Genomic DNA, 12,516 nt, shown 5'->3' on the forward strand with positions numbered 1-12,516 from the left:
TGACAAGCAGAGGAGCATTAGTCGCAAAAAGATTGATTACTAGAAGAAACAAAGAATTAGATACCATTAAAAAAGCGTGTTTGTAAATCAAATATTCGTTTCTTTATAATATTGCCCTACACTCTCAGTTTTTATACTTGTGGACTGTGTTCTGCGAATTCTTTGCATCAGTGCCCTTCCCTTCCAAATTCAGGCTTATAATTTTACCAATAACCATGAAAATTATTCCCACACGTCATTTGTTATTTTTATTGAAAATATGAATAGCTATGAATTTGTCTAAAATATAAATACAAATAGATGCAAATTTTTCATTTAAAATTTTCATTTAATATAAAATAAAAAATATAAAAAATTCACCTTTTATGTTGAGACAAAGTATTAAAAATAAGACTTAATTTAAGAATAAACAATATTAAAACATTTAACATCTATTAACACTTTTGATTTAGAGAATTGAAAAAAAAACTGTTGTGTGGGAATTTTCATTTTAATTTTATCTTTTATTTCATAAAAATGTGATGGCTTGAAAATGAGAAAAAACAATAATTCCTTTGTACTATTTTATATTATTTATTTATTTCATTTTACGTCTATATAATTAGGAGGAATTCATATGTATTCTCTTATATCCGTTGTGGATATTATAATTACTCATTTATACAAACACAACGTCCTTATTATATCTCATGAGATTATAAGAGGTCAAACAAACCTCAATATCAAAATCGAGATTGACTTTGATATAATTTGTAACAACTCGTAGTTAATTGTGTAAATATTACTCGTTCTAGATTCTCATAACTTTAAAACACTTTCACATTGTTAAGAAGAATTCATATTTATATAGTATCATGAACTTTTTCTCATATTAAATATTTGATATGAGATATCACATATGAATCTTGAACTTTCACCTAATATAAAATTAGAAAATATTAATAGATTAGAAAACTAAAAAAATGTACAAAAATAGAAGCGTGTATATCAATTATGATTATTTTAGGTTTGTTGTTTTGAAAAACCATTTTTATAAACATGAAATTGAAACAACTGATAAGAAAACTTAAACCTTACATTCATTATAATTTTGAGGAAGAAAGAAGAAGAAGAAGAAGAAGAAGAAGACAATTTCTATCCCTAATTTTATAGGTATAATTAATATAATAAATAAAATATGAATAGCAATATCTATATTTTAAAAATATATCATATAAATAATGAAAATGTTATGGTTCTGATACCCACCAAACTCTCAATCTCATCCATTGAATGTGTATAATAAATCTAGTTTATTGAATAAATAGATACATAAATAAGATCAACATACAAATAGATAAGATCAATAAAAATAAACAAGACCAATATTCAATCGATACCAATTTAATATATGAAGCAGATGCTATAAATAAGTATTATTTCAATTATTCATTTTTTCTTTTCCTTTTTTCTATTTTCTTTTTCTTATATTTTTTTCTCAAATTTTTTGAAACCAAACATACTCTTAGAGCTTCTTATTTTTATTTCTTATTTTCCTTTCAATGTGATGCCAATTTTAATAAATAAATAAAAACTGGGCATATTTACAAAAGGCAAAAGCAAAGGGGCTGTTTGATCGGTTACTTCTTTCCACCTCATCCCTGAAAAAAAAAGAAGGAAAACTAAGGGTGTAAATTGAAAGGAAAGAAAAAGAATATATTCAGACAAAAAGAGAATTAAAATAAACCACTTTACTTAATTAATATTAATAGATAACCACAAGCTCAAAGCATTCTCTCCATGTACACACGTCCGTACATTCCCTATGCTTTCCCATACTAACCGCCTATTCACATTCTGTTGTCCTCTCCCTCTCTTGGACGCAAATGGCTCACCTCAGATTACCCCTCCGACGACGTCGTTTCAAACCCACGCCTATTCTTCTTCTACTACAACGTCCTCTCTGAAACTCCCATCTACCTTCTGTTTCCAGCTCTATACTCAATTGGGTTTCTCCACTTCCCACAGAAAATGTCGTTTTTCTTCGGCATTGTTATCGGTATCGCCTGCGGCATTGCGGTTGTTGTCGTTTTCGCTCGTTTGGCCAATCTCCGATCCAAGTCTCGATGCGACTTGGTATTGATCCAATCTAGTTTCTCATATCCTTTTCATTTGGCCATTAAATGTAACTTTTTCTGTTTGTATTGGTCCAATCCGATTTTTGTTGGTTAACAAGATTTCTTCTGAATTTTCTGATTTTTTCCCATTAATTTTCGATTTTCCAGGCGACAACTGTGGCTGCGTTCGCGAGAATGACAGTGCAAGATTCCAGGAAAATTCTTCCTCCCCAGTTCTACCCATCTTGGGTCGTCTTTTCTCAGCAACAGAAGTTGAGTTATATGAATGGATGTGTTCATGTACATATATGTTGTTGACCCAGATTCTGACATTGCTTTGTATTTTTCTATATTGCAGTTAACTTGGCTGAATTCTCATCTTAGAAAGATATGGCCATATGTTGATGAGGTAAATTTTCTGATATTAGCCTTCCAATGGTGATTATATGTTGAGTTTGATGTGGTGATGAGTGATGAGAATGGACCTTCTCTTTTTGGGGCCATCTGTTGAAGTAGGCAGCTTCTGAATTGATAAGGAGTAATGTGGAGCCGATTCTTGAACAATATAGGCCCGTTATCTTGTCAGCTCTCAAGTTTTCGAAATTGACACTGGGGACTGTGGCTCCCCAATTTACAGGTTGGTTTGATTGATTTTCAGGTTCGTGTCATGGGGTTTCTGAATTTTTAGCAAGTGACAGTCGTATGATTGGATTGACAAATATATCATTAATTTCTGATTCTTCACCTTTGATGTTCAATACTTCTTCTATGACCTTGTACAATTTCTATCATGTGTGGTAAAGTATTAGCAACATGATCTCAGGTTGTGCCCACACTGTTGCTTGAATATTTCTCTGTGACGGATTGCTTAACTCATCTAGGCCTTTGATGGGATGGGATGGGACTCAAAGTGATGTTTACTCTTCATTATTCCCATTGTTTCTCATTGAATGAGAGCCCTCTGTTTTCTTTTGACCCTGACGGGGTACTTCTCTGTTTTGCATCATTCATAGAGCTAATTTGTTATTCATCTGATATCTAATATCTCAAAGACTACGTACCTAAAATTGTAAAATAGCATAATCTGTATTATGATTCTAGTTTCCTCTTATGTTCAATCAGAATATTTGATATTACATTCTCAAGAAGATGATCCTGATTCTTGAACTTCCGTGAAATTTAGTATTTCATCATGACATCATTGAAATTTTACGAGCCATAATCTCTTCCACTTGAGTAAAGTATTCTACTTTTCTTATTCAATCAAAGAACTCAAATATTGAGAGTTTCTCTGGACAATCATCCCTATTGTTCAGTCTTTTGAATGACCATCTCTGAAACTAAGGTTGTTGTAGTACTGATCTATGTGTGATACCATCTGAATGAGAAACCTCATTGCATATGAATTTCCACAAGTGAAGATGGTATGCTCTCGATGTATAAAAATTTTGATATGGATGATATAGTTGTAAATATTGTAACAGAAGATTTTTGTGCCAGTGTTCTAGGAGAGACATGTTGGTATTCAAGCAGAGACCACATTGATTTTATCCATTTGGAATTAAGTTCTGATACTTATACGAGTTGTTCATGTCCTATAGGAGTTTCTATCCTTGAAGGTGAAGCAGGGGAAGTTTCTATGGAGTTGGAAATGCAGTGGGATGGAAACCCAAATATTGTACTTGATATTAAGACGAGAGTGGGTGTGGGACTACCTGTACAGGTGATCGTCAGCAACCAACCTTTGCTTGGGCTAAAACTGCTAACTTCTTATTTCTCTAGAAAGTTGCATTGATTTTTAATGCCAGTGACAATTTCCTAGAACAACTTTGTGATAAGAAAAAACGCAGGCATCTCAGTATGATGAAAAGAATCATAGATCACAACAAAGCCATTCATGTCCATACCTGATAATTAATTCAAGGTCTAGTTTGAACTTTGAATATAATATCTGAATACTTTGTTTTATAATGTAGTCTGAGATTTTGAATACCATGTCAACTAAAATAGAAACTTTGCTTTACTTACTTGTTCCTTAATTTGACCCTTGCAATTAAGTTGATTAACTAAAAATTTAAGAGAATATTTGCCCTTATTATGTCTTTCACTTGCAAGTAGGTATAATGCTTTGCCTTAGATTTTTTTTTTTTTGGCTCCAAACATATGCATGATGAACAATTTATTCTGCCAGCACTAAGCATTTGTGGTCACTAGTCATTTATATGAATTGGTCCCTTGATGTAGAAATGGTGAATTTGGACCAACACAGAACAGAATCTCATACTTGTATGAAATGGTCATTTGATGTGGAAACAGCTGTACTGAACCTCTAATCCTGTCCTAGAAATGCTTGTATGGTAGGAAGCTTAGCACCTTAGTTTGAATCCGTCCTAAGTATTAGCTTCAACATGAATTGACATTGCTTCAGTTGGCCATTAACTTAGAGAGGGCTCGAAACAATCAGGGACTGGAATTGGCCATAATCCATTTATGGACTACATATCTATTTGGAATTACTTCCATTTTGAAGATAGAAGAAGTTCTTGATGTTGACAATTGTGTTCTGTTATTAAGAAAGCATTAATCTTAAATCTCATATCGAGAGTCTCTCAGCAGACGTCTTTTTTTGTGTACATCTACACCTACGATTCGTCATAAAAGAAGTCATTCTTCAATTTGTGCCATTTTATCCAGCAAATTATATTCAGTGATAACTTACAGGATGGCAACATTTATCATTGAAGCATGGTGGGATAATTCTAGTGTCAGGCTTTCACATTATTCAAGTGTATTTAATCACTTGGTTTTTATGCTATGCCTTTTAATTTTTTGGTTTTGATTTGTTAAACTAGGTAAAAAACATTGGATTCACTGGGGTTTTCCGGTTAATTTTCAAACCAATGGTTGAAGAGTTTCCGTGTTTTGGAGCTGTTTGTTATTCCTTGAGAGAAAAGGTAAGTCATTATTATTTTGTTGCACTCTTTTTTCCCCCATTTTAGGGACTATTTTTCTTTTACATTTGGAGAAAGAGACATTCATAAATATGATGCTATTTTAATGGAAAAAAAATATGAAAGTGCAAATGATCATCAACATACATGATTTTGATGTCATATGTTATGTTTTTGGCTACAGAAAAACCTGGATTTTAAACTTAAAGTTGTTGGTGGTGATATAACAGCACTCCCAGGGATTTCTGATGCTATTGAGGTTCGAGAAATTTCCATCATCTGATGCTTTATTATTTCTTTCACTTGCATATAAAATGAGCAACTGTCTTTCAATGGATTAAATAGATTTAAGGTTCACTAGGAAAATGATTGTAGCAGGGAACATTGGGTAGATGATTGTAGCCATGGGTTGTCATTTGGGCTTTTAGAAGAAGCATTCTTCTTGGTGAGAATATAGGGAGAAGGAATCCTGTTAAAAATATCTGGATAAGCTAAGCAGCAATGCTGTATGTCATTTAAAAGACTTATGCATTATAATTCTGAATGGTTTTATTTTTTCCTGGATATATTCTGTTGCCAGCTCTCAGAATCATACCATGAATCAAGCATGCAGCTACTGAAAATTTGGTATTCTTTTGTATAGGAAACAATACTAGATGCTATTGAAGATTCTATAACATGGCCTGTTCGAAAAATTGTCCCCATAATACCTGGAGATTACAGGTATGCTAATTTTTCCCTGATTCTTTTTCCCTAGGGTCACTGGGTGGTTTTTTTTAAAAAAAATAAATTATGTGAATGAATAGTTTTGACATCTTACTACTTCTGAGGAAAAAATCAAGTGGAAAAACTAGGTCATTAGAATCTTGGCATGTCAGCATTGAAATTAAATGGTTTGGTATAGAACCAATTTCCTTTTCCCCACCAAATCAATTCAGCCTATTGGACACTCCCTCATTCCTCAATTTATTCAAAGTCTCTATGATTTTAGATTAAAGGCAGAGTGGCTTGGTCTCAGTCTGAGTTCTAGTTTGAACTCAGATCAAGCCGTTCTAGTTTGAACTCAGATCAAGCCGTTCTAGTTTGAACTGGGCTGAGCTCAAGACCAGAGTTTTCAGGCCAGAATTTTTTGGTAATATTGGCCCTAAGATATGAAGTTGTGAGTTCAATTCTCAAGTTTGGCTCAGTGATCAATGAATTTTTATTTTGGTCTAAGGTAATGCCACAACTTACAATCTGTGTTTTTCACTGGAAAGCATAAATAGTATTTTATTTTTAGCACTCAACTTGGAGGAGCCAAGATTCTGGGGTAGCATCCTGATCATCATGATCATTTAATCATCTAGTCAGGTCCGATTCTGGCTCTAGATATCCTCTGGTTTTGCCATAGAGTGGTTGCACAATCCCTGAATATGAACTCTTAATACATTTTTGGCAATTGATAATTTTCCACTTTGTCTTGTTAAAAATCTTTGCTGTTCATAGTTACATGCTCCAGTCTAAATCACATTTTTTTCACTCATGGTGCTTACAACCCCCATCCCTGGCTCTTCTGTCTTGTAGTGACCTGGAGTTGAAGCCTGTTGGAACATTAGAGGTGAAGCTTGTGCAAGCCAGGGACTTAACAAATAAAGACCTGATTGGGAAATCTGATCCCTATGCTGTGTTATTTGTTCGTCCAATACGTGACAGAATGAAAACAAGCAAAACAATAGTAAGATATAAATCATCATTCTATACCGATTCTCTGTTTTTCCTTCCTCGAATTAAGTATAAGTTGTATGACCCTGCATTATTTCTTCAGAATAACGAACTGAATCCAATTTGGAATGAGCATTTCGAGTTCATAGTAGAAGATGCATCGACCCAACACTTGACAGTAAGAATTTTTGATGATGAAGGTGTTCAAGCTTCTGAACTCATTGGTTGTGCTCAAGTGCGGTTAAAGGACCTTGAGCCTGGTAAGGTGAAGGATGTCTGGTTGAAACTGGTCAAAGATTTGGATGTCCAAAGAGATAAGAAATACAGGGGGGAGGTGAGATTAGAAGTAGTTCTTCCTTTTTCCCCTATGCATTATAAATTTCAGTGAACAAAAGATAATTTGTATTGCTGAGGGGACGGTTACACCAAACAAAAGAACACCAGCTCTATCATCTTCCTGCTCATAATTTTCAAACTAAAAAGACTATATAACATCTTAAATTCACAGGCAGATACATGTATATGCACATACAGATAATGAAACACCCAGATAAATCTGAAAGCTTAATTTTCTATTCCTGCATGCATCATGAAGTTCAACACAGTTTTCATATGCTTTTCTTTTGGAACTTGCAATAACCAGTCTTATAAATTTTTGTTGGCCTTAGGTCCGCTTGGAGCTATTGTACTGTCCTTTTGGCATGGAGAGTGTATTTACAAATCCATTCAGGCCCAATTTATTGACCTCCTTAGAGAAAGTCCTTAAAGCGGATGGAACAGAGGCTGATGATATTAAAAAATCACACTCGCTCAAGAAAAGGGATATTATTGTGAGGGGAGTCCTCTCTGTGACAGTAATATCTGCAGAAAACTTACCAGTTGTAGACCTAATAGGAAAGGCCGATCCCTATGTCGAGCTTACAATGAAGAAATCCAATACAAAACACAGAACTAGGGTAAGATCCGGCCCATGTTTTCTACATTCTATTTTCCATGCAAAAAGAATTCCAGTCATCAATCATTAAACAGTTCAATCTATTGGAAGGTCCTAAATTTGGCCCCTTTCCATTCCCAAATTGTAAACCTCAAGGCCTTTTATTGATGTGTTCTTAAATGATTATTGTTGCATATGATACTGAGATTATCATTTTCTTTATTTTGTTTTTTCACATTCTCAGGTTGTAAATAACAGCCTGAATCCAATTTGGAATCAAACATTTGACTTTGTTGTGGAAGATGGGTTACATGATATGTTAATTCTGGACGTCTGGGATCATGACACTTTTGGGAAGGTACTATTCTCATACTGATTAATTAATTTTTTTCACTCCTCTGGTCTGGTTCATGAATTCATAGATCATAAACAAGTCTAGTCAAGCTCCTTCCATTCTTCAATTCTTAGTCATGTATTAGAATTCATGAATCTTGATCAATATGCATAAGGTCAAGGACATATTATAGTCCAACCATTAGGCATGACAATTTGAACATATCATCACCATCTTGTTGAAATTTCCCTTGAGCTGCACTAATTTCAATGGCTTTGGTAATTTTTCAGGATAAAATTGGGAGATGCATCTTCACGCTCACTAGAGTCATATTAGAAGGGGAGTTCAGAGATAACTTTCCCCTCGAAGGGGCTAAGTCAGGAAGCCTGAATTTACATCTCAAGTGGAGCCCCCAGCCAATATTCCGGGATACTTGATTGATGAGAGTTATGAAAGTGTTCTTATCAGAGTATGAATGAAATTTTCAGGGCACCAGAACAAGATACAGATACCCAAAGACCCACCTGTAAAGAAAATTGAAACCTCCCCCACCACACCCCCCTCCCAAAAAAAAAATGTATTCTTCTGCCTTGCTTCTGCATCGAACCTGGATCTGGTTGTTTTCCTGTGTTAAAGCTAGAAGAACAGAGAGATTAGAGTTGAAGTTGTTCAAAATAAGACCTGCAAATAGCCAAATAACAATACTTATGCTGTTGTAGATATGGAAGAGAGATTGGATAGATTGAGATGTGGAGGGAGATGTTTCTATATTGTATTGGATGATTGAGCTCATGTATGCTCTTCCAAATAATTCCCCCCACCCCCTTTGAGTATACTTTATTTTTGGTCAAGAAAAATGAGCAAAGCTCTGTTTTCATTGTTGAAGCTTGTAATAAAAAACCAATGAAATACTTGCAGGGTAAACACAAATAAATCAGTATACAAAAAAAAAAAAAAAAAAGAACCAGCAACATGCATTTCATTCTCACACATTTCAAAATGTCAAGCTCAACAGTTAATGGGCTTGATACCTGCTTCTTCTTCAAACTCCAACATCAATCTGTATCAAGATTTTCTCAACCCAAAGCTAAATTTTCCAGATGGACCATCTGGATCATTCCAGTCTACAAGGAAAAGGTCCCTGTTCCAATATAATTAAAGACATTTTTGCTGTCAACTGTCCAAATGAGATTTTTTCAGCAAAGGACTTTGAACTTAAAGGACTGATTCCCATGACTATTCTTCGCCTGTCCATCAATGGATTCTTGTTGGGTGATCCTGCTTTACCTTAATACTGCTATACTCTTAAGGGTGTGGTTGACTGCACCATTTAATCACATATCAGGCATTGAATCTATAAAACAACATTGTTTCAAGTACTCAATATATTCTCAGTTCAACCCCTTGAACTGCCACAATGTATGAAAAGGATCCAACAAAAAGAGAAAAATGGAAATAAAACTTAGTTTCGATTCGTGGCTTTGGGTTTTTGCTTTTCTAATCTAATACATAAAATACTTAAAAACTAACGTGAAATTCTCAACATTTTCCTCCATAGCTTTGCAATTTTGTTCTGAAGGTTTCATTGATGGAGACATTTCATTTACATATGATATAACATCCTTATGCTATAGGTGTTGACTAATGCAAACAAAATTAGTTTAAGAACACAAAGATAAAATAATCTATACAAAGGTACACGAAGTTTTAATGTGGTTCAACCAATCATACTTATATCCATAGATAAGAGATAATCATTTCATTATAATATAGAGAATATTACAGAAAACAAAACCAAATACAACTATTAGGTTTCCAAAACATTTCACCTTGAACCATGAGTCATCTCGCTCCACTGGGTATCTCCCGTTCTTTCTGATATCTCTATTCACCTCATATAATCTTTATAAGCGCATCTCTATTTCATAACCTTTTCCATTTATAAAGAAAATATTCTTTATAAGAAAAATGAATTTACACAAATTTGAGACACTTCCCAACAACTTCTATATCAAGGGAAAGAAATATGGGACACTTTCCAAACATTGTCTATATTAGGGGAAAGAAATATTAGCTATATGACAAATTCATTCTCAAATTGAAACATGAAAATCAAATTCTTTCTCCTTAATTTGTCCTTAATTCAACTGGAAACCACACTAACAATCTCCATGAATAAATGATCAAGCTTTTGTTGGTTTAGGCTGGTCGGTGATGGATCGTGCGACCGCAGCAGCCAAAGCAAGGGTGAAGTTAGTATCTTTAGTTAAGGATGCCACATATTCTTCAACTCTGCCACAGTTGCTCTTCCGGTAATCTTCCATAAAATTTTGAGGCCTTCTCTTCTCCTGACCCGTCCCGGTCCCGGTCCCGGAAAGAGTTAGATCGAGGGTAACAGTAGGTTGAAATGGATCTACTGTGGTTGGACATGGGAAATTAGCCACCAAGCCCTTGATTGGGCTATCTGGTGAATATGAGGAACCACCTGCTGGTGCATCATGAGGTGGTTCATGGTTGTGTGCTCCTTCATAGGTTGCAACCAGAATTGAGCTATCCTCCATGCATCTCTGCACCTACAATAAAGACCATGGAGGTTAACTTAATCATTCACACAGACAAATTTATTAATCATACTATTGAAATTGTCGTCTTCTTTGTACCTTCTTTTTCACTGGGCATTGTGGAGCCATGGAACATCTGAAGTAAGCTCGAGGAGATGGATTATCCTTGGTAATCTTCTGCCCATATTTCCTCCATTGAAATCCATCTTTCACTGTCTAAAAATCATAAGAAAAATTAGTTATAGACACCAAAAAACGGAAACAAGTACTCCAATATTATAAAACACATATTATGATAAGGATTAAGGGATCACTTACTAAGCTTTTGTCTTTTGGATTGGTTCTCACAAACACTTGTGATGCCTTGGCTACCGAAACTTCTTCGGTCCTCGGCCTCTTGTTTGAGTCTTGGCTTGATCCATGATCAGGTGAAATGGTGGCCATATTCTTCTGAAGATGAGCTTGAAGAACTTCATATTTACTACCCATAATTTCTAGACCAAGCCGAAGATCTTCATTTTCTTTCCTCAAACGCTCCAACTCTATTTTAAGAACTTCAACCTGAAAAAAACACATCATAAAATCCATCTCTGATGAAAGGTGTTTCTTGGAAATCTGATCAGCTCATATATATTATGGACAGAATCTGATGCCAAAAACCACCATTTTTGATCAATTTTTCTTAACTGATCTTCAGATTTGGTACTAGATTTGCCATCAGTTTACAAAAACAAAGAAAAAAAAATGAAAAAATTGAAAATTGGTTCAAATTTTGATGAATTTGAGGATGGAGAGAGCCAAGATTATTACCTTGTGGTTGCGGATACCGCCATCAAGAGCAGCCATCATAGTGGGGTTGAAAGAGGTAGCCAGGTTGGCTAGCTAGCTAGATACAGCTTGAATGAGGATGCAGTTGATACAGACTTGTAGAAGGAAAAAAACAAGATGAATGAATGAGGGAGTTCCTTTTTCTTATACTAATTCCATGCAGTAATTGATTGAAGACCGTCTTCATCACGCAGCCCGTTGTATGATCAAGTGGGGTGTGGCTGCTTTCTCCTTCTCTCCCTCTGTCTGAAGAGACAAGTGAGTCTAGTCTTAGTAGTTAGTAGGAAATTTTCAAATCAAATCCATGCGTTGGAAATTTGGATCCAACCCCACTTATATAACCTTTGAATAATGATGTAGATGGGAAGAAAATTCTCACGTAATGCATGAGATGGACTTCCATGATGTAAGCCATAGCTTTTGTCTCTTCCCTTTAACTCCTCTTTTCCAATGGTTTAAGCTCATTGTTTCGTGTGGAACCAACGTGTTTGAGGGTGCAAGCCAAACTCCAAGACTCGAATCTTCATTCAATTTATCATTATAAAAAAAAGAAAGGGTTTGTTTATTAACGTATGATTAGGAAAAGTTTTTTTGTGCTCTTACTTTTTGACACGCCAAAGTTTTGATACGCAACTTTGAATATCTGCCTACATTAAGTCTTGCGATGAGTATAATAGATGGTGCATTGTATCTAATGGGTGAAACCCCACTGCGTAGTCCTTGATTGTTAGGCCTCAAAATGAGTATGAATAAAGCCAGTATAAGCTTTTGGGATAAGTCAAGGCCTTAAAATTGATACGTTCTATACAACTTTATATCATTAAGTCCCGAGATGAGTATGACATCAAATTATGTAAAGAGAATTGACTTAACCTCATCGAAAACTTATTAGTTTTTAGATGATTAAGTTTTTAATCTAACAAGCGATTTACAATAATAATGCTTTTGGGATGGGTGGGTGTGTTAAGGAGATCTCATCATTTTCTCAAGGCACCATAAAAGTATATTCTTATTTACTTAAAAATCTTAAAGTAACAAAAATATTCTTATATTTGGTAAAAATATTTTTTAATTGTAATTATTTAAAGCACAAGTGAAAACCTACCAAAGT

The 12,516-nt window shown here is 34.6% G+C and overlaps 2 protein-coding genes across 3 annotated transcripts; one reads left to right on the forward strand and one right to left on the reverse strand.

Moving 5' to 3' along the window:
* The first annotated feature begins 1,776 nt into the window (after positions 1-1,776).
* On the forward strand, positions 1,777-8,895 carry LOC100242229 (synaptotagmin-5). 2 transcript variants are annotated; one of them, XM_059736256.1, is made up of 13 exons: positions 1,777-2,115; positions 2,265-2,367; positions 2,453-2,505; positions 2,613-2,733; positions 3,698-3,819; positions 4,949-5,050; positions 5,232-5,306; positions 5,691-5,770; positions 6,611-6,761; positions 6,852-7,082; positions 7,417-7,704; positions 7,927-8,040; positions 8,307-8,895. In XM_059736256.1, exons 1-13 carry the CDS (start codon positions 2,011-2,013, stop codon positions 8,451-8,453), a joined length of 1,692 nt encoding a protein of 563 aa, XP_059592239.1. In that variant the 5' UTR covers positions 1,777-2,010; the 3' UTR covers positions 8,454-8,895. The 2 variants fall into 2 exon arrangements, with proteins under 2 accessions (XP_059592239.1, XP_059592240.1); XM_059736257.1 differs by lacking the exon at positions 5,232-5,306.
* Positions 8,896-9,937: 1,042 nt separating this feature from the next.
* On the reverse strand, positions 9,938-11,700 carry LOC100266177 (WRKY transcription factor 18). Its single transcript, XM_010650378.3, has 4 exons — positions 11,388-11,700; positions 10,896-11,138; positions 10,677-10,793; positions 9,938-10,589 (listed from the first exon to the last, which is right to left on the reverse strand). Exons 1-4 carry the CDS (start codon positions 11,424-11,426, stop codon positions 10,200-10,202), a joined length of 789 nt encoding a protein of 262 aa, XP_010648680.1. The 5' UTR covers positions 11,427-11,700; the 3' UTR covers positions 9,938-10,199.
* Positions 11,701-12,516: the final 816 nt, after the last annotated feature.

Source organism: Vitis vinifera, chromosome 4, assembly GCF_030704535.1.
Source record: "Vitis vinifera cultivar Pinot Noir 40024 chromosome 4, ASM3070453v1".
Classification (NCBI taxonomy): Eukaryota; Viridiplantae; Streptophyta; class Magnoliopsida; order Vitales; family Vitaceae; genus Vitis; species Vitis vinifera.

What these genes read in the sequence shown, in the direction of transcription:
- LOC100242229 (XM_059736256.1), top strand. Translation starts at nt 2,011, where the DNA reads ATGTCGTTTTTCTTCGGCATTGTTATCGGTATCGCCTGCGGCATTGCG. An exon ending in TATGGCCATATGTTGATGAG is followed by an intron (nt 2,506 to 2,612) that starts GTAAATTTTCTG and finishes CTGTTGAAGTAG; the next exon opens with GCAGCTTCTGAATTGATAAG. An exon ending in GTGTGGGACTACCTGTACAG is followed by an intron (nt 3,820 to 4,948) that starts GTGATCGTCAGC and finishes TTGTTAAACTAG; the next exon opens with GTAAAAAACATTGGATTCAC.
- LOC100266177 (XM_010650378.3), bottom strand. Translation starts at nt 11,426, where the DNA reads ATGATGGCTGCTCTTGATGGCGGTATCCGCAACCACAAG. An exon ending in GCGGTATCCGCAACCACAAG is followed by an intron (nt 11,139 to 11,387) that starts GTAATAATCTTG and finishes TGTTTTTTTCAG; the next exon opens with GTTGAAGTTCTTAAAATAGA. An exon ending in ATCCAAAAGACAAAAGCTTA is followed by an intron (nt 10,794 to 10,895) that starts GTAAGTGATCCC and finishes TATGATTTTTAG; the next exon opens with ACAGTGAAAGATGGATTTCA.